Source organism: Papilio machaon, chromosome 1 (genome assembly GCF_912999745.1).
Source record: "Papilio machaon chromosome 1, ilPapMach1.1, whole genome shotgun sequence".
Lineage (NCBI taxonomy): Eukaryota > Metazoa > Arthropoda > Insecta > Lepidoptera > Papilionidae > Papilio > Papilio machaon.
In genome coordinates, this window is record NC_059986.1 from 3,699,735 (window position 1) to 3,722,506 (window position 22,772).

Consider the following 22,772-nt stretch of genomic DNA (forward strand, 5'->3'; position numbering starts at 1 on the left):
TACAGTTTTTTTATTTAAACCTTGATCGTGACCTGTAGTGTCACATTTTGTATGTTAATTATTGAGTTTGACTAACTACTAACAACTGTATATAACTATATTTTCTAAGATAGGGAAAAATCAGTAGGTACTACTACTACTACTACCATCCGTAGAAGAGAGAGTAGCACGATGATGACCTGTATAACGAGATCGTAGATGACTATCTACTATGATCTCCATGAGGAGATGTTGCAAATTTTCTTTCGGTACAGCTTTGGTAATTCTCTCTCGCTTTTTCTTTCTTCAAATGTATAGTTAAGCGCATATTATTCTAAACCATGACTGGTGCTTTAATGTCTTTTTTAGAAACCGCTTGATGATAGGAATCACCAAATTTTTATCATATATTTCAATGCCGCAACATGAATTACTCCGTGGGCAAGAGTTTTGCTGTAAAATCCTGTGCTCTATTTTATTAATCTTAATTATACTTAACTTTATGTCAATTAAAATATAATTAATAGAGTAACAGAATAAGACAAACGAATTGGAGAAATTGCGGAATTACTGTGAGAATGGTTAGAAATGTGAGACAGTCATTGGCGCGTCTTAATGTGCTTTCTAGTTGATTGTAGACGTATGGGTATTGTTTTTCTTCGTGTCGGCACATTAGTGAGTGCAGATGTTTTGTTTGCGGCTCCCACGGCGAGATTATCAATTGCAATCACCAAGCGGCAACCGGTGGGGTATCGGTCGCACTGTATCCGCTCACCACCTCACTACACCAGCGTACGTCGTCGCAGTCGGTGCGAGTGCGTTCTCGATTACGAGTACGCACACGAAAACTTTTCGCAACACTAGAAACAATCGAAAACGGTTATATCGGATTCGTAATAATTGGTAAGTGTAATCTTTTATTAACTTTATTTATTACAGTACATATTACTGATAATTATTTTTTTCTACCCACGTATACCAACATTAGATCTTTTTGGTGCCGGAAAATAAAAAAAACTTGGTAAATAAAAATTATGCAAGCTTCTTATCGTTTCAGTTGAATAAAGTTTATCAGTGTATACGTACTTTTTCTGAAATAATAAAAATATTTAAAGTAATTTCAAAAATTAAAATTAGTATGACAAATTAATAATATTTTTATATGTTTCTTATCTCGACTGCAGTTCAACTCAAATTCTCCAGCGTAGGGAATTACCGAGCCGATTTATTCATTTCCAAATAAATTACACCGCTACGTACGCTGGGTTTCACTAAGGTGCCTGCACTCCTACTCATAACTGAAATAACTCAAAAACTACTTGTCAATTTTTTCTTTAGAAGCTTGAACCAAATTTTAATAAGCATTTTCTTTAGTTATTTAGTTTGTATGACTAATACGGGAAATTAATTGTACCTTCAAGCTTAAAACATCAACTATATCGGCTGACAGTTTTAATTTAAATATTGGCATCAAGTCAACAAAAATTTAGTTAAAGTTGTAAAATAAATTTTACGAATATTTTTTAACCGAATAAGACAAAAATGAAGAGAGGAATGTAACAAGTGTATTGATATTTAAAATCGGTTTATTTTTACAAAAAACTTTAAAAGTAGCTTCCTGTTTTTCATACAGTCTCCCAAGGGCATTGTTTGTTATTGTGTGTACCGCAGTCAATAAGGTTCAAATTCAAAATGGTTGAACCTTCAGTTGACTGTTTTTAATTGTTTTTGGTCTCAAATTCGTCAGCGTTAAATTAAAAAAGTAGCCTATGTTATTCCCGTATACGTAAGCTACTTTCCATTATAAGTTCCGACAAAATCAATATATGCGTTTCAGAGATTTCATAGGATAAAAATAAACGCGCGGACAGAGAGACGGACAAAAAATTCAAAATTGATGTTTAATTACTAGTATCGCTAATACATATTCAAATTTATTCACAACCAATCCAATTTTATTAATTGTATAAGATTATTCAAGGTTTAAAGAATCTAGAAGTGAATTGTTTATTGAATGTGAAATGTCGGAATTGAAATTCTTAAGAATACTATAAATAATTAGGAAATCATTTACTGATATAATAAGGTAAATAAATTGATATGTAATTATTATTTTTACGATAACAGAGGATAAAGTTTTATCAAATTAATCACACATGCCCCTGAAAGTACATACTAATTATCCAATTTATCCATTTTATCAAAAACAAACTGCTTACATAATTATACATTTTGTTGATAACTGAAAAGTTTAATATGACTTGATTTTTTATAAAATAATAACGTTTTGTTGACCTTAGATGTTATCTAATTTACCATGCAGTATTAAATGATGGAACAATGTATTAATTTGTTTTTGAAAGAATCAAATGTGATCCGTTTCTAATCCTGAAGACTGAAATGGATTTTTATTCCAATTTTATTTATTATTTCCAATTATGTTTTTTGTAAAAATTTCTGAATTTCTGAATGCTTCGTAAAGTGCTAACATAAGATGCTCTTAATTTGACTGCTTCCGCGCGGCATGTAAAAAAAACTTAATGAGTGGTCTATGTGTTCTTCCAGACTATGTTCTACATCATACTAAATTCCCATTAGCCTTTCCGGAGATACCTTCAAACAAACATCCATCCATCTAAACATTCGCATTTATAACATTAGTAAGATACTGTGACGTTCATGACTTAATTTGGCAAAAGAGCTTTTAAATTGTTTACATTAAAGTGGAATGTTCATGTGTTCTTGGCATTTAATCGTTTTAAGGGAACTTAAGGAAAACTTACCAACTATTAAATGTATAGCAAAGTTCATTGAGCCCAGAAAAAGTAAGGCTTGCGGATATTAAATGGCGCCCTTCTTATTTCGAGGAGAACGACTCTACCTCTATTATAACCTTATATAAGTAACAAAATAATATTTATATCACCAAAAGTTATTTTACAAAACTTTTATTATCCAAATACTTACTTAAATATTTTCTTTTTTTATAAATTAAATCAGTTTTAATTTTGTAATTATTAATTGATAAATTTAATCTATTAGTTATTTCTGCATTCAAAGTAAAATGTGTATCTTAGATACTTTCCCAGCTTTAAGCAATCAAGCTTTGCAAAGTAGCAATTTATCTTGTAGTTAGAGTTTGCGACATTGAATTTCAAATACCTCGGTTACAACATTTTGTCATGGAAGTATAATTTACTGACATTATAAGGGATGTCATACACGGACAGTTACAAGTAGTCGGCGGCTGCGCCAGCTACAAGCATCAAAGTGTTGCAGACGTAATTTTACGGCGACTATAAAATATAGATGCCTAAAGAAGAAGTCTAAATTATAAATTAAGAAATAAATAGACAATTAGTTATTAAGCTTTTAATTACTACATTGCTGAGCATAAATTAAGCAAGTTTTCCTCGATTACAGTCTAACTTTTATACGTGATTGTCATATAGAAATACATTGTTAAGTCAATGAAAATGGATTTTGTCCATCGAAATTAGAAATACATTGTATTGTACATACATTAGTATGCCAATAGTAGTTAGGTAACAAAGATCATAAATCGTGTGAAGGACGTTTTTATTATTCGCGATTCTTGAGATTGTGTATAAAATACAAAGTTAAAATGGTTACTTTTTTTAATTATTAAAAAAGCTATGACAATCCACTAATGTTTCGTACTGTTGGAAGTTTTTATTAATATTATTAAATATTATTATTAATATTTTATTATGACTTCTTTACCGTAGACCGTAATAAATTAACCTCAAAAAGTAAGCAAATCTGTTGAATTAGGTTCTCCATGTTTTTGAAATGAATGTCCTACATAAGTCATTTGATACCGTAGTTTGTAAACATGTAACCGTGGATCTGCAATTCAAACATCTTACAACGGTCGTGAGTTAAACATTAAAATTGTAGAAGCAAATCTCATTTCTCGCTACGTTATTATCAACTCACTGACTGGAATCGTTGACGTAAAATACGTGTCATTAATAATTTTGTACACATCGAAGTAACAGAAAATGAATTATCAACGATTTTATATTTATGTTTATGTACTGTTATTATTTACCTAGATAATAAAGTTTTATCTCTATTTACGGAAGATTGAATCGATGGTGTATATTTATTATAGTTTCCTAGTTTCGTATTTATCTGACAGAATCATTGGTTAAATTTGTACATTTAATTTATGATTATACATAACTACGATGGAGGTTTCAAATATTAATCGATTTTTAAACAAGGAATTATTCCATACAGTACAATAGTATATAATGGTATATGTCGCAGGCAAACGTATAAAACCGCCGTTTTTGTGAAAAACCATTGTAAACGTAGTATTTCCATTATTTTTAAAACCACTACTTGACGCCAATGTGTTTGTTTACATTAACAGCTTCGCTCGTGCTAAGAAATTGAACTAAATTCTTCAATTTCCCGCGGCATTTTGTTAACGACTTTTTAATCGACGTCGAATATTTAGACATAATATAAGGAGACGCGGCATCATACAATTTGCCTATGGCATTTCATATTACACCGAGTTTATGAAAACGCCGGTGGAGTTGGTTAATGGCGGATTTATACAACGCCTGCGACATATATACGCTCAAGGTCGCTTTGTCTTTTCATAATAGTTGATACAATAGTACTAGAGTCATTATAGCATGATGAGCCCCTCATTACTTCAGCCCATAATGGTGTCGCAATGCCAGCGTTTTCAACAGCCGCCATTCAATATTATGAATTCATTATCCATGATTTATGAAGGGATAATATTAATTTTATTATAGGTAAATAAACAATTGATACATATTTGTATTGCTAGTTTAAATCGGCAGATAAAAAGACAGAGCATGTTCTTCGCGAAGAGAAGAGTATTCGATTAGTGAAAGAAGTTATATATAAAATAGCTTTGTAGTTTTGAGGTTATTCAGAATAAATAAAAATGAGTTAAATAATCTATATCATAGTAAAGATAAGATAGAAATGAGTGTATTTTGATAAGTTTATAAATTTTCTCCTTCTTTAAATGATTATGTTATTGCTAATTAAAAACGGATTTTTTACAAAACCCTTGAAAAACATTACGTATTAATCATCAGCGTAACGTACTATTAAATAAGCGTATTTTTAGAATCCTAGTTTAAACATTTTTGCATAACTTTAATTTGCCATCTTCAAACATGATCTATTCGAACTCAGATTAAGATATTTGCTTCCAATATTTATATAAATAAAACGACGTTTTAATATTATAAATACCATTTAATAATTTTAGTTACTGCCGTATTTACCTATGATCGTATTTGTTTTATAGATTTACTCCTTCATCTTAATTACAAGAATAATTTATTACGTAGGTTAAAAGACAATAAAATATTTGATGTTATTTAATCGCTGTTGTTTACTAAGGATATAATCAAATCATTAATATTATTTTTATGACCAATTTCATGCAAAAAGTGATTTCGGTTTAATTTTTAAGTTTAAGAAGATTGTCGACATCTTAAACTTTTGACATTACATCATTGTATTGTAAAGATTTGGACGTTATTTATGTATTTCCGGGGTTTTGATGGTGGAATTTAATAATTTACTTATTGTATAGATAATATGTAGGTGGTTAAATAAATTGACAGAATATCGGAAATAATATTTAAATTCGGTATTTTCTAAAATAAAAAAAATACAAATTACGGTTCAGATAAATCATTGATAGATGTTCAAAAACGCAACGTTCCATTTTAAAAATTTATAATGTAAAATATTTCATGGCCGAACTAAAACAGTCTTATTCGGTAAACTGTATAACTGATAGTATGGAGACAGTTTCGAATTTTGAATACTTACTTAATACTATTGTTTTTTTCTCAGTCGTTGAGCAAACACTAATAATGTAAAATTATACGTATGTTGAAAAACTCAGAACTATAATCTGGTTCAGGGCCTACATGTTAAGTACAATACTTAGTAGTTGTGACCAAAAGTCGTAAAGAAATGGTGTCTGAGATTAACTGATCGATCTTTGACCTACAAAGATTAACATTGCGTGAACTCTAGCAAATTAACTTGAAATGTTTTTATTTCAAGATAGAGTATAGGTTTATTTTAGGTTAAGCTTAACATGTTACCGCTGGTCTAATTTTGTTTTTTATCTTATAAATAATACATGACCCATTCGTATGTAAAATCATTACACTAAGTGCAACACAAAAGTCTGTTGTTCCTTAGCTAATCTATACTAAGATTGTAAACTAATGAAGATTGTTGTAGCGGAAATTGAAAACAATTAGTATAAATATTATTAAACATATAATATATAATATTATAAACGTCATAATATTTATTTTAGAATTATAATCACAAGTCTAACCGGCACCCCTGAGATAAAATAAAGTTAACAATTTTGAACTTGCAATAAGTCAGTCGATTTTAGGCTTAGACGACTTAATGGAATTCTGTTAAGTTTCTAAACACACCTCCCAGGTAGGAGTTTAGAAATATCTTCATCATAAGAATATTTAAAAATTCAGATTTTCCTTATTAGTAAAGCAAATACACTATGGTCTAAAAATGATTTGTTTCGATATTACATACAGACACTCCAATATTATTATTTGTATAGATAGATTGATTAATTTCTATAAAAATATAAGAGTAGAAAGTGAAGATGAGAAGTGAATTTTGCAGCAGCCTTTGCGTGAATCTGTCTATATCTTTAAAAAAGTAAAAGTCATTTCGATTAATTGTAACGTTATGTAAACGTTAATACATTGTTTGGCGGAATATGTACCTGTATATTATATCATTATATAATTTTTTACATTATAAAGCAGCAAACGAGCAAGCGGCCACTTGAATTCGCAGAAACGCAAAGCGACCGCTGGCCATCGACATACGCAATTGCCGATGCGTTGTCTACCTTTTTTCAGCGGAGAAAGGAATGCAGGATATTTACCCTTCCTATGCGTCCTCCACCGCCAAATCCACATCCCCTTCCCATAATTTCCTTATAAGAAAAGGATGGGAAGGGAAATACGACTAAAATTAGGCCTTCGGCACGCACACTCATCAGACGAACGCGGAATTGCATCCACTTCACGCCTGTCTTCTGTGTGTGTGGTATACAGAGCTTGCAAGATATATATGTTTCAGAGTTCCACGTTAATAGTTAATGTAAATATAATTTAAGTTACAATTTAGATCATATCTAAAATGGTTTAACTTGATGTTCATTCAACCCTCTAGGTCAACGACCGTGTCAAAATGGAAATATATCCAAATTTTCTACGGTAGAAGTAATGAAGGCGTGGATTTATTTACATACATTAAAACTAACGTCGAGTTTTAATTGTAAAAGTTTTATTTTAATATGATTGTTCTAAATTTATTCGACTGATTACCCAACTGACAAGAGGGTAATGTTTTCTCGCATATGTAAGTTTTTTTTATGTATGTGGGTTTGTATGTATGGAATTTTCTTTGTGTAAGCCCAGAGCCTAAACGACTGGAGCAATTTTGACGAGTGAGGTGTCATTCGACTCATATGTTATTACATCGGTATAAAACACATACAGTAGCCGTAAGAAATAAACTTCTGAAATTAGTGTAATAAATAAATAATGGATAATCGCATTCGCTATAACTTCCAGAATCAAATCGATTTTCGATGTTTTTGAGTGTATTCTAAAATAACAAAATGATACATGACAGTTTTTTTTAGCTTAATTATAGAAAAATTAAAATACTTGTTTTAAAAAGCAGCCAGTCAGATGACGCTATTTAATTCTTTATCTAATTTTTTACCAGTCAATCAGGTATTTTTTTTTAAATTAAGAAGATTAAATTATTAAAGGTTAAAAACTAAAGAATCCTCTAATGTTTACTTTTTATGAATATTGTAAGTAAATCAGGTCTAACGAAAGTTCTCGCATGAGACGTATGTCATTGGGCCCTAATTTATTCAGTTGCACGCTTCATGTACCGGTTGCGTTACCTCGAGTCCTTTGACTCTGACCAAAAATCGATAGCTAACGGAGCATGACAAAGACTCATTAATTCGTCCAGACACGGGTATGTATCAAATATTAAACCGAGATGAACGATCCAAGGAGTTAAAGGGAAATGGGAGATTATGGTTAAAAAATAAGAAAATATCGTTGCTTATTCGTCCGGCCAGACCTAGAAATAAGATCCCAAAATAGATTTTTTTCTTTCGAAGTAATGTTTGCCTGTTCAAGTTATTATTCCAGTTGGCATTAACACGCTTACGTCAAGATATTTCTGAGAGACATTAGAATAATTTAATCATCAAAATGGATTTTTCATTCAAACACTTATTTTCCTTATGCTATTTTTGTCTAATAGTTTTTATTCCTATTAAAAATTTTAAATCTAATACTTTGTAAAATTGTAAAGTTAAATCATTCTTAAGAACATTTATCTAACATTACAATTTAAGATATTTTGGTATATAAATAAATATCCACGATTCTATTAATAATTTAACAAACTTGATGGTCCAGTTATCATTTTTAAAATTAATTACTACAGTCATAAATAGAATACACTTTTTACTTTCATATCCCCGAAAAACATTACCCTATAATGAAATGAACAAAAACACGACGGACAAATACAATATAGTAAGAATTTTTTTTGTATTCATAATTTCAAAAATAGCGAAGTTCAATCGTCTGTAAAGCATGGAACATCGACCGTGACACATAAATAACAACATGTACTTGACGGACTCGTTGACCATTGCCTTTGACTCGAGAAAAGACTCGACTCGCATGCCAAGCGCGCGCAGTTTGCCAAATGTGACTAATCTTTCATTTGTACATGCCGATTGGAATATTAATATTTATTTTACCTTAAGTTGACACTAATGACGCTTCCTACATGGACGGCAAAGTAAAGATTTTTTTTCGACAAGTGAACAAATATTTTGGGTTTTAAGTACGGTATTTTATTTATCTCAGATTTCTATAGTCACTTCATACTCAACGTCATAAAATATACTTACATAAATACTTATTGCAAAGTGCAAATGTACACGATCGATAATAAAAGACATTTCGTAAGAGAGCTTTCTCTTCTGCGGAGATCTTGTAACTTTCTCTCTGCACTCAATTACTGCCTGGCTGCTTCATTGCAGACAAGAAAGCATATTTGCACGTTTTCAGTTCATCGCTTTGTTATGGATCGTTTATATTATATATAAATAAATATTGGCAGAACTGAATATGCAGTAAAACTAGTAAATGACCGTGTCTCTGCTGTGAGTGTATATTTATAACTTATGTTACGTAACTTTGGACAGCTCTCCACCAGAACTATTATTTATTAAATCATACACATTCATTCATTCATTCAATCATTTTCAAAATTTCAAGTTCATTATTAGAAGGATAAGTTTCTCACTTTCGTTTCGTTCCTATAGCAAAAACGACGTTGCAGCTCATTTCCCTGATTATCTCAGACAAGGGCATTCCTACGTGTCCGGGTACATTATAACGGTCGTAATTTAACATACAATATATTTTGCTACAACAATGACTCTAATCAGTGATCGATTATTGTGCGAAAAATTATCTTATCGGATAAGCTATAGAAGTTCATTCAAATGTTCAACTACCCAAATAACTTTACTTTTATTAATGGTCTTATTACAAACAGTAATATCTTATGCCGCAGACACGTTAATTAATAAGCAAAACGTTTATCCTTAAAAATTAGTACTCTAAAAGAATTATAATCGGACCTTGCGATTGTAGTCATTGTTACAAGCGTAGTATGTAGTATTTCAGTGTATTTAATGTTTATGTTTGTATTTTAAATTCCAGTCGCACACCGATCAAAGTGTAAAGTGAAAACGTGTACTTTTTAGAAATGACAAAGCATTTTATCGCAAAGATTTATTATTATTGGAAAACAAAAGATGATTAAGATATGACGGACACAAAGAAAATATTAATTATTCAAGACTTACTCATTTCATACATTCCATAGAAACCATAAGGAATTTCAATACAAGTACATGTAGTAGTGTCACTTAATGCCCGAAAAACATTAAAATGAAGCGAAACTGGGATGCATTCGGTTGCACGTCATAACTTTCCTTGCCTTTTCCCACCCACGGGGGGTCGGCGCACAAGGTTTTATAAAGCTTATTTTTTTACGTCCAGCCACCTGTCGCCAACCCTAATTGAGAGGAATAAATTAAAATAAAATATTTAATTAAATTAAAAATTGTAAAATTAATATTTATTAATTAGAAATAATAATTCGGTTTGCCCTCCGTAAGATAATATTATTGTATATTACTAAGCCTAGATGATAAAAAAGGAACTAACTCATCTATGCCATGTTCATATCAAAATTGGGTTCGCTTCGGTTCTGGTACGCTTTCGCGGCAATGTACTATTATAGGCTTTTATTTCCATGGTTGTATGTTGCAAACACAGGTCGTTGACTTTTACTTTCATTTGAAGAAGCATTGCGTGAGTTCTTTACTCGACCCCTTCGAAATAACTAAGACATTAATGCAGTTCATGGTTCTGGATTATCTTATTAAACTCACTTTCATTTATTAGTTTCCTTATTTTCTAATATTCAACTTTAAAAATACACTATGTTAATTTGTAATCATAACTTATTTGATTTTAATGTCTTTACCATAGAATTACATCACACGAATACGTCAATTCTTTATCCTTATGCGGCAAAACCTGTTTTTTTTTTTAAATTGACGCAGATATAGTGGTTGATTAGTTAAACCTAAATAATAATAGTAATAGTTAATAACATTTTACTTTATAGAAATAGTTACTTCTTAAATATTTAATATAATAATTTTAGTTATTTTCTTTCTTTCAGGTACATTCTGGAAACAAAATGTGTTTAATGAAAAACTAACATTTTCTTCATGAAAGAATAACATCGGTTTGCTTCCAGCCATGTCAAATGTGAGCGGCGTCGACAATAACATGAATAAAACAGACATAAACGACCATAAGGTAAACACCACGTTATTAAATTGAAATTAACTGAGGATAAAAGTCTTGACTTTTAACACCTCTATTAATTATTTTTAATTGTATTAGGTACAAAGTATATAAATCTTTTTTATAATATGACTGATTAATTTTATCGTTACTATCGAATAAATCAGAAAAATGGTGTTTTAAATAACTTTAGCATATCTTTATTATACAAAACATATGATGTTATCTGAATCTGCGCTAAAAGTAACAAAAAACATATTATCAGTTAGTATAACTATTCATGTAGACCAGTGTTTCCCAAAGTGGGCGATAACGCCCCTTTGGGGGCGTTTGAAACCTAGGAGGGGCCCAAAAAATGGGGGGCATTGAAATTAATTAAAGTAATGAAATTGTGGTTTTTAAGTTTTAGGGCTGAATAAAAATTAGGGGGCTCTGAAATATAATTGATTTTCAAAGGGGGCGGTGAAAGATATAAGTTTGACAATCACTGATGTAGACCATAATACTAAAGTTCTGTATTTGTCTAATCTACGAAATCTTGATTTGCTCCGCCATTTTGACAATTGCAACGATTTTTCTCACGACGATCGTGACAAAAAAGTTGCAATCGTTGCGACCGATGCGTCTTTGATAATGACAGATCAAATGTCGGCAACGCGCGCTGGGTACGAACCCTTATGATGGTATGCATTGTATTGCGTACGTCGCCTAGCAACTAAAGTCTTCGGGTTACGAAGATTTACGTTGTCTTGTGTACGAAGGGCCTAAGGAATATAATGGAGATTGTAGTTGGGTATCATTAGGCTATTCTCTATGAGTCTATGGTATGTTAGTTAGTGTCTACGGCTTAGTACTTTCACCAAGAACTTATGGATGGTTATACTATTTTGTAAAGCCGGTTTAATAATAAAAGAAGTTATAATTTTGAAAGTATCTCGTTTTATACATCACAAACATATTTGTATGTCCTGAGGAAGGTCGAAGAATTTCTAGGATTTTCATCAATCAGGAACAAATAAAGATTTACACAGAAAACGATATTTGTCTCTGAGTTCTACACAGTATATGCGGAAATATGACCTTTAAAATACATTAACTGTGATAAAGTAAACGGAACGCAAAAACTTCTGTGGACGTGACATTCCGCTTTCGGTCCTGTTGTTGTGACTGAGTTTCTTAAACGATTTACTTTATTCAATTATATAATTCAAAGTTATTCTTATCACTGATATCTGTAAAATTCTATTCCGGAGTATCAAATATTGTTATGTATTGTATAGGTTTAACTATTACTATTTCCGTTACAGATTAAACTTTGTAAATACTTAATATTAATTTGGCATTTGATACAATCAGTAAACTAGTGTAATATCTGAAATTCTATTAAATTTAGTGTATTACAACACTATTGTTGAGGGTTAGATAACACGCGTTATCTTACAATTTATTAGATTAATTTCGGTTTAACATCCGTGAAGAGCTGTGCACCTATCGCTGTTAACACTTAGGCTCTGCTCAAGGTAAAGTAAATCCTCGCGCGTCGAAAGCATAGCGTTGAGCACGCTCCGACCACACAACGTTGATTGGTCGACGCTAGTCGTCTATTTGGTCGGTAAAGGTACAGCGACTACAATGTCAATTGATGTAGATTTGCTCCACCATCTTGAATGTCGAAGCAACTTTTGTCATGACAATCTAGACAAACTGGTTGCTGGCGATTGGATTTGGCGACAAGAACAAAATGTGGGTGACGCGTGCCTGTGATCCCCGTCATTGCATTACGTATGTCGCTAAGCGACTTAAATCGCCGAGTATCGTAGATTTACGTTGCCTGGTGTACGAAGGCCCTTACTAGCGGAATACCTAAGTAGCCGATGCTCGATGTAAACGGTAATGTCTACCATTGGAAGGTTTACTAACAGTGGGTTTCCACTGCGCAAAAACACATGTATTACACATATTGTTTTCTCTGTTTTATTCAAAGAGAATGCAAGACATGATTATGTGCAAATTCATTAGTTATTTGTTTTATTTTTCAAAAAATATCCTGATAGCGGGAAGGCTATGTTTGAAACAGATTCTAAGATTTAGTTTGAAAGAATCTAATCATCAAATCGTTCTGTATTACTTAACGCTCAGCTATTTTAAATAACGATCTTAGATTATGGTTGATGCAAAAGTAATGTATAAAAACTCTGGGATAGTAAATGATTAAATTTGTTGCGGAAAAACCCACAAATGGAAAAGAACAAGTCAAATTTGCTTGAAAAATATATTCGATATTAATGTGATGTATTAAGTTAAGATAGTACCTAATAATCGACATCTTCCCACATAACACGACACGTGTTTTGACATGAACTAAGTATGAATATGAATTAGGTACTTCAGGAGATAAATTATAAAGCAATTGTAAACTCTCTGAATAACTATGATATATCGAGTAACATCTAGTAACAATATTCTATTCATCACTGCTTATTATAGTAGACTTTATTCAAATTATTATGCATGAATATGAATAACTATTATAGAATATACAAATTACGCTTTTTGATAACTACAAAATAACAAATTACGGCCACTAATAATGCAGTATGGTTAAAATAGTATGTATTTATGTGTTAATACCGTATATTGTGGTTAAAAATAAGTAAAAAAGCCAAAGAGTAACGTAGCATCTTGTAGTAATTTGTGAGAATGTGCAAAAAAGAGAGATTGACAATTCGTCCAATCTTGGTATTTTTTTTTGGCTGTGCAACAGTGATTTGCTAAATGTTAGACGAGCAAAAATGTCGGAACAATTGATAATATTTCCATCCCTCTGATTCTCTTTGAAGAAAACAGAGATAGCATGTTTATATAAGTATTACGGTATAGGAACCTTATTTATGCACTTTCCATCTTACATCTAATCGTTATGAAATTCAGATCTGGAATATTCATTAACATTTCTTATCCCTTAACGCCAATTAATTCGCTGGTGTAAGTTGTAATTATATTTTATTCAAATATCATTTAACTTTAGACAACAATGTTCTGACATTGGTTATTTTTTTTTTTCACAAAGCATGAACTTGTCCTTCCTGAAGTGCTAATTCTTTAGAGTGCTTATACAATTAACACATGTTTTAAAAACAACCGCATCTTGAAACATTAAAAACATTTGGTATGTAGCTATGACTCCGCAATTCAATGGTGACACAAAAAAAAAAATGTTTAGAATATATACTTAGTTTTTGTACATATTATTGAAAATATTACATAACCCACATAATAAAAAAAAATATTAAATTTATCTAAGCAATTGTTTTGTAACATTCTATGAATAATGGATACCAATGAAAATATTTAGGTTTTACCTAGCGTTTTAAATCAAAACGTTTCAAAGTTTCCCAAAACGTATGTAATATGTATTAAATAAAATTTGTAAAATTTAACAATAAAATAAAACAAGTTTCTTCGTATGCCTAATTAAGGTCTCTTTTATTTCATTTTCGTCAGTAGCCAAATAAACTTACCTAGTAAGTACGAAATAATTATACTTAATGCGAATCTACCGTGTTCAGTCATTGGAACACTGTCGGCATTTTTTTTTCAGTCCTTTAAGTTTTCATGATTAATAATTCTAGACAGCGAGCTATAAGATCGCAATACAAAATAGAAACCACAACAGAACTTATATTACGGTGATATAATCAAAACAGCATAATTAGTCAACATCCTTGAAATCGTGATTTTTATAAAAAAAATTAGGTTTTTTGATGATTTTGTAGATCTAGATAAAGTGTATAAGGATGAGAAAATACACGAAGAAACAAAACATGACGAATGATTCGGTAGAAAAAATATATTATTTTTATTATTATCTATATTCATGTTACATTTAGGAGAATACTGAACTGAACAAAAATTACACATACGCAATTACTTCGAAAATCACTCTCGGCTGTTTCTTACTTGCTAAAATCAAATTTTGTAAATGTATACACTATATCGTATTGTATGCGAAAAAAAGGTTCCAAAATAACTTAAAATTTTAATTTTCAACAAATCATGAAAAACATATAAACGTGATAAAATCTCCATATTTATTAAGGTATTTCTCACACGAGGATTTTATTGCAGACCATTGTACTAGTAATAAGAGAAGTAGGGGGGCGCAAATTCAATTTAATTAATATTTACAATAGTATTACATAAGTTGTTGCTTTTCTACAGTTGTTGTCAGCGACTTTGAGCGCGGAATTTAAAAATAAATAAATAAGTAGCCTATGTGTTCTTCCGCCTATGGCCTGGTCACCTCCAGTGAAGGATAGGCTCTGAGCCTCTCGGCGGAGATGTATAGTATGTACCTGATGATAATAATGATGTTGTGTTCTTCCGGACTATGTTCTACATGTACGCCAAATTTCAGCGAGATCCATGCAGCTGTTCTAGAGATACCTTTAAACAAACATCCATCCATCCATCCATCTAAACATTCGCATTTATAATATTAGTAAGAAGTAAGATAGACAGATCTTGCATGGACAGGTTTAGATTTACAAACATTTTGGTTATATATAATATGTTGCTCTGAAAGTATTTTTATTCTGTTTTAATGCACGTTACTGTTGTTTATAAATACATAAGAAACCTTTTATGGCGTAGTATTTATTTGTAAGAATTCAAATTTAATTTTTTAACCTTATTTTTATCAAAGGTTTTTGTGTTAATCTATAAATTAAAGGAAGGAACCTCAATGAGCGAGCGCATTTGGTATCGTAACGTGAACGTTATCTTATCAAACAGTAACCGGATTGACAAAGGTGTTCAAAACAATTGTTAGCAGTAAATGTATACATTTTGTTCGTGGCTTGTTTGATAATATGTTTTATGTATTTTTGTACAGAACAAGCAATCCGGAGACGTCGAAAAGGGTCGGATTGAATATTTAACATCTAGTGTACCGTGGAGTAAAGTCATGGTGATTGTTGTGGCCATGTGCGTTTTGGTAGCGGCGTGCGCTACAACTTGGATTTTCCAAGACTGGCAGACAAGTATTCAGGTCTTCGCTATAATTTTTGTAGTTTACGTTATTTTATTTTATTGGAGATGGCTTTGGGTGGCGCTGAGGACGGCAAAGAGAGATTTCTCGTAAGTTAATTTAAACCAATTTAACACTTGTTTATTTTTTAAAACAGGATCGACTCTTTTAACGTACCTATTGTATTTTTCAGGGCGCTATATTGCTATTTGAAAATTTTATCATTGACGAGATCGTTTTCGAAAAAGAATTTCTCCATGCCAGAAATATTTCATAATGTGGTGTTGCGACATCCTGATAAAGCGTGCTTTCTTTACGAAGACGAGACGTGGACTTTTAAACAGGTCTAAAATTATTTTCGACTTTTTGCATTTTCTTTTTCCTAAAAAACATTTTGAAATTCTAAAATCGGTTTTGTTTTTCAGATTGAAGACTTTAGTTTGAAAGTGTCGGCGGCATTGAAGAGTAAAGGTGTGAAGCGTGGGGACACGGTAGCCGTGATGGCGGGCAACTACCCAGAGATGCCGGCCATGTGGCTGGGCGTCGCGCGGCTCGGGGCGATTGCGCCGCTCATAAACACCAACCAGACTGGCAACACTCTCCTCCACTCCATCAATGTTGCCAAATGCAACTTTGTTATTTACTGTAGCGAGTTTTATGATGGTATGTTTTATGTAATATATTTCAACACCTATAATTTAGGGAAGGCTCCAAGTCCAACAGTGGGGAAGTATAATGATCTGATGATGATGATTTCAACACAAGTTATTAATCACGATGTACTTTTTTGTACTTCTTGTGTGCTCGTCTTAATCCCTTGTTGAGTTATCTTTGTTCCCTATGTATAATTATAAATATACTAGCTATAGTACGCGACTCTGTCCGTGTGAAATTAAAAAAAACTTTGTAGCCTATGTGTTCTTCCAGACTATGTTCACCAAATTTATTCAAGATCTGTTTAGCCGCTTTGGAGATACCAAATAACGAACATCCATTCATCTAAACATTATTGGCTTTTGCCCGCAACTTCGACCGCGCGATTGAGTGCAATAAAGTTGTATTCTTTCATACTACGGGTCTACATCTGTGCCCATTTTCATTTCAGCCGTTTTTGAGATACGTTGTAGCAAAAATCCACCCATCCAAACTTAAAATTAGTATTAGTATGATATATAATTAAGTATGAAGTAAGATTTGTACTTATGTATTTCATTTAATATGTACATATTAATGTATAGTTAATTTAACAAAAGAGGTTGCCTTCATATAAACGCCGGCTAAGGATTATTGAACGAATAATGTGTTTTTATGATTGTTTTACGATACTTCTTTATTAAACTTGATTATATTTTAAATGTAATAACTGAGTCACATTTAATTATTATATACCTATATAATAAATAAAAATGATATAGTCCAAATTAAAGTCCTTCAATTTTTAATGTTTAATTTTTTTGCCACAATCCGTCTTTGGCTATCCCATAACGCTGTATCAAAGTTTAATCGGAGTCAATTCAGTAATTTATGAACACATAAAACGTTAGGTGAGCGAACAGTGGTATTTTTTTCTGTTTTAATATTATCAAAATACCTGGGTCCTACATCGATTGTATACATAAGTATGAAATTAATTCACGATACTACCTCACCTAATTCACCTTTTTTTCCAAATGTGCAATCAAATATTGCGGACTTGACCTTTAAAAGGGCAATGGTTCCGGTAACCTTTACCTTTATGTGTCAAATTACGTATTAAGGTAAAGTCATATTTCTCCGACATTGTCTCAAGGATGTTTAAATTTAAATTTTTTCACTATTTTATAATTTAATACACTTTTTTTTCCATACACAGCGTTCCAGGAAATAAAGAAAGAGTTGGACCCCTCAATAAAGTTGTTAAAGTTCACTCGGCGTCCATTGAACGTATCAACCGACTCGGTAAAGGTTGTTGAAGATTCAAACGATTTCACGGGACTTCTGGAGAACACAACGCCAGCCGCCTGGAGCCCTTCTGACAGCGATGGTTTCAACGGAAAGCTTCTGTATATTTACACTTCTGGGACCACTGGACTCCCTAAAGCCGCTGTTATATCGCCATCAAGGTATCATCAACTATTATGGCCATCAACTATTTATTAAATTATATTCGTTGTTCGATGCTTAGTTTTCTAGCTGTTAGCGAATTCTATAGTAAGTGAGACTGGTATTGTAGAATACGTCGTAGGTACAGAGTAGCAATTATTTTTATGGTACATTAAATATTCATTATTTTTAGTTACAGTTTATTTCTCGGAAATTTATTAACAAACATCTTTTATTCTAGAATGGTGTTCATGGCTTCCGGAGTTCATTACCTCGGGGGTTTGTCACCAAAAGACGTGATCTACTGCCCCATGCCCCTGTACCACTCGGCCGGGGGCTGCATCACTGTTGGTCAGGCTTTCATCTTTGGCTGCACAGTTGCTCTAAGGAACAAGTTTTCAGCCTCTGCGTATTTCCCAGACTGCATCAAATTTAATGCAACCGTAAGTGTAGTCAATTATTTGATATTAACGTCCTTAAGCGATTTTATCAAAATAAATAAAAATGTATAAAAAGTTTACATTTCATTAGGGGGCGTCCATAAATTACGTGAGGTGTTTAAGGGGGGGAGGGGGTCGAGTCAAATCTCATCTAATCTTACGTTGGAGGGAGGGGGGGTCTCGGCAAATATCACGCAATTTTTTTTCTGATTGAAACAAAAAATAAATTATACTATTTTGGTCCATTTAATCCATTTTTTTAAAAATTGATGGACATTTGACAATTCCGGACTTTAAAGAGCATGACGGAAAGTCATTTGCTCCATTTCTAATACGCCACTGCCTACCGATTCAACCGCTGAATGCCTTCATCAGCACGCCTTATGATCTCTATTGCCCAAGTGTACGTGATGATTTAGAGAAAAGATGCTGCAGTACATGCGGTATTTACTTTGCATCTAGCACAAGAGCTGCAGAGCACAGGCGATCAGCCCACATTGTACCAGCTAAGCAAGCGCGTATGTTCCGAAAAGTGCGACCCTCACGGATTGTCACAAGACGAGCTAATGAATTACTTTGTGCAAGTGCCAATGGCTTAGAGTGGCTAAATCAGAACGAAGTTGAAGGATCAGATGATTTTACTGAAAATCATATGGACATGTTGGTTCCAATAGTCTCTTGAGACCGTGCATGATTCTCCATGGAATTAGAGTAGATACTCTTTTTTTAATCTAAGTAGTTACGATTTAAGTATTCTATTGTTAAATTTTTATTACACTTATAATTAAACTCTCAGCAACATTGATTACTAGTCATAACTAGTTGTAAATAAAAGCACGAAGCAAATTTGTTTTTTTCTTTTTACAATGACAATCCAACGCGTTTACGTAAGAAACTCACATTTTGAAAAATCTCACGTGAGATTGGGAGATGGGGGAGGGGGTTGAATAAAATCTCACGACATCTCACCAGGGGGGGAGGGAGGGGCAGAAAATTAAAAAAACACCTCACGTAATTTATGGACGCCCCCTTATGATTGCAAACAAAAACATTGAATAAGAATGGCGTTGTGTACTTAATTCGTATGCAATTAATTTTTTTTCCTAAAGTGTACTTTTTGCTAACCACAAGGATTTTTTACGCTTATTTTTCAATTTAATTAATGAACATGCACCTACGTTATTACTACCTACCTATCTATTATTTTTATCTTAATTTAGATGTAAACTGGTTTTTAGGCTGCACACTACATCGGCGAAATGTGCCGATACATATTGGCAACTCCTCCGAAACCGACCGACAAACAGCACAAAGTCCGCACAGTTTATGGAAATGGAATGAGACCTACTGTAAGTAAATTTTAGAAATAATGATTAATTACCATTATAGTAAACTTCAATTTCACCGCCGAAACACAACTAAAAAAAAATGTTTTTTTTTCTTCAAAGAAAATGAACCGGAAATAGAAAATTAAGATATAATTTTTGTGTAATGTTTTGTTTCAGGTCTGGACTGACTTCGTTAACAGATTTAACATCAAAAGGGTGGTTGAGTTTTACGGTGCTACCGAAGGAAATGCTAATATAGGTAATTATAATGACTATGTATTCAAAATATCGTTTAACTTTAATATTTAATACTCGATTACTACAATTATCCTTTAATATTTTCAGTAAACATCGACAATAAGACTGGTGCCATCGGTTTTATATCTAGGATTATCCCCGCGGTGTATCCTATTGCTATCATAAAAGTGGACGAGCACACCGGGGAGCCTATAAGAAATTCTCGCGGACTCTGCCAGGTATGTCCAGCATTACTGAGAGTCGGCATTAGGATAGGGTGGGTGACCGCCCAGGGCAGTGGAATGAAACGCCATAGGTTTCCGAACGCCGTACAAATCTCGCCCAGGGTATTAATAGACCTAAACCCTTATTGTCGACTGCAGTGACTCAAACAAATGTTCAAATAGTTCAAATTTCCACAATATTAATTTTATTTGTAGCTGGCAAAAGCAAATGAACCAGGAGCATTTATTGGCAAAATAAACCCGAGTAACCCCTCAAGAGCTTTTCTTGGATACGTCGATAAACAAGCCTCTGAAAAGAAAATTGTTAGAGACGTTTTTAAGCATGGCGACTCAGCATTTATATCGGGTGAGTTTTCTCTATTTACACAGCTCACAATATACAATTTTATAATATCGTTAGCGCATTTTGATTAAACATTTAATTTGCTTAATCTATTTTGTGAATAATTTCTTTAAACAAGTTCTCCCTTAATGCTACAAATAGTCATTGATATCGTCATAAGCATTAATCATTACATAATAACAAAATGAATGGATTTTCCCACAAAATTATACATAATATTTAATATTTTACTATACTTATGTATATATCAAATTTATTATTATTATTGGGGGACAGTAAGTTACTAATCACCTTTGTATCTGTTTTTCTAGGAGATATCCTTATAGCAGACGAGCTGGGCTACTTGTACTTCCGGGATCGAACCGGCGACACGTTCCGATGGCGCGGCGAGAACGTCAGCACCACTGAGGTGGAGGCCGCTATCTCCAGGATCGCTGATCAAAGGGATGCAGTTGTCTACGGTGTAGAGGTACTTAATAACTCATCACCGATTCACCAATTTCTGTAATTCGTTTAATGTCGTTAAATGCTCTAACTTATCGTTTGCTTGATTAAAATAATATCCTGTTACACAGATTCCTAACACGGAAGGACGAGCGGGAATGTGCGGTATAGTTGACACGGACGGCAGTTTAGACCTGGAGAGATTGGTCAAAGACATGGCGAGGGATCTGCCCAAATATGCTCGACCAGTCTTTCTTCGTGTGATGGACAGCCTGGATATGACGGGTAAATATTTTATACCTTTAACTTCATACAATATCGCGTTATAGCATTAAAAAATAAAATCTATTAATCTTAAATAATACATTATGTTCCAGGTACATTCAAACTGAAGAAAGTGGATTTACAAAAGGAAGGTTACGATCCCACGATAATAAAAGACAAGATCTACTACTTGGACACAAAATCAGAAAAGTACATTAGTTTAGGTCCTGATGAATATGAAAAAATTAAGACGGGACAAATAAGACTGTGATTTTAATTAAGAATTAGACTTTATCTTAAATATTTAATTTCTAAGAGAATTAGCTAAGAATTAGACAATTGGTGGATGTTTGCTTAACATTTTATAAAGATTCATTGTCAAAGAAATAGTGTCTAATGTGAAGTGGGTTCGCCTCTGCCGAGTATCGATAGTTGATACTACAAGCCAGCATTCCTGTTTCCTGTCACGGTTGTAGTTCTAGTAGTCTAATTTTCGTAACTGCACAGATAACTACTGGGTATACCTACTGAAGACAGTATTCCAGCTACGGACAAAAAAAAATTTTTTTAATACCGTTTGTATGGTAACGGTATATCTTATTTATGTTTAAAGATAAGTAACTTTTGTATGAATTTTTTTTGGGTCTTTATTTCCTACAAGTAGAATAGCTAATAAAATGTATTTTCATGATTAGTTTTGGAGTTTCGTTTTATCCTTTTCATATCGTGATTTTTTACTTCTTAATTATCATAAAAGAGGTACCTTCACTGGTCGTGGTTAATGAGATTAAAGACGCGATAACTGTCTGGCAACTTATTTCGGCAACAAAACTGACGCGGGAGAAGATGTAAAATATACTTCTATTCTATTATACTTCTGTATCTTCTATTCTGACAAAAAAAATCTTTCCCTTGCTGCACATCTCTATGGACAGCGGTCACTGATAAAAAACAAACTCTATAAAATGTCATAGCATAATATGATAAAAACAAAACTAGTAACTCTGATTTTGACGAGAAGGTATCTGATGCACACAGGCATATTATAGGCTACTTTTTTACTTTTAGACTTCTAGTAGTATAATAAAAATAAAGAATATATGAACGAGAAAATGATAAGTATATTTCATGCAACGACAGGTGTGTTTAAATTATGTGGTGTAAACGGACAAACGGCCGATTTCGCCGAAATAGTGAAGCAACAAATATTGTTGTTGCGGGATCTACCACTGTTAAAATCTCTGGTCTCTCTCTCTCTCGGTCTGAAAGATTATAATTGTATCACTCTTACTGAGTGATATAAGTTAGCGGGGCTATGCATTATTAACAATAAAATTTTGTCCAAGTAACAATAACCAAATTA

General features: G+C 32.5%; 1 protein-coding gene across 2 annotated transcripts; it reads left to right on the forward strand.

Annotated features, from left to right (window-relative positions):
* The first annotated feature begins 817 nt into the window (after nt 1–817).
* On the forward strand, nt 818–21,976 carry LOC106714201 (long-chain fatty acid transport protein 4). Of its 2 annotated transcripts, XM_045686400.1 has the most exons (14): nt 818–882; nt 10,870–11,009; nt 15,892–16,136; nt 16,220–16,370; nt 16,452–16,689; nt 17,879–18,128; nt 18,350–18,551; nt 19,787–19,897; nt 20,054–20,135; nt 20,222–20,352; nt 20,554–20,704; nt 21,013–21,170; nt 21,277–21,430; nt 21,523–21,976. In XM_045686400.1, exons 2-14 carry the CDS (start codon nt 10,950–10,952, stop codon nt 21,678–21,680), a joined length of 2,091 nt encoding a protein of 696 aa, XP_045542356.1. In that variant the 5' UTR covers nt 818–882; nt 10,870–10,949; the 3' UTR covers nt 21,681–21,976. The 2 variants fall into 2 exon arrangements, with proteins under 2 accessions (XP_045542356.1, XP_045542358.1); XM_045686402.1 differs by lacking the exons at nt 818–882; nt 10,870–11,009 and adding an exon at nt 15,716–15,808.
* Nucleotides 21,977–22,772: the final 796 nt, after the last annotated feature.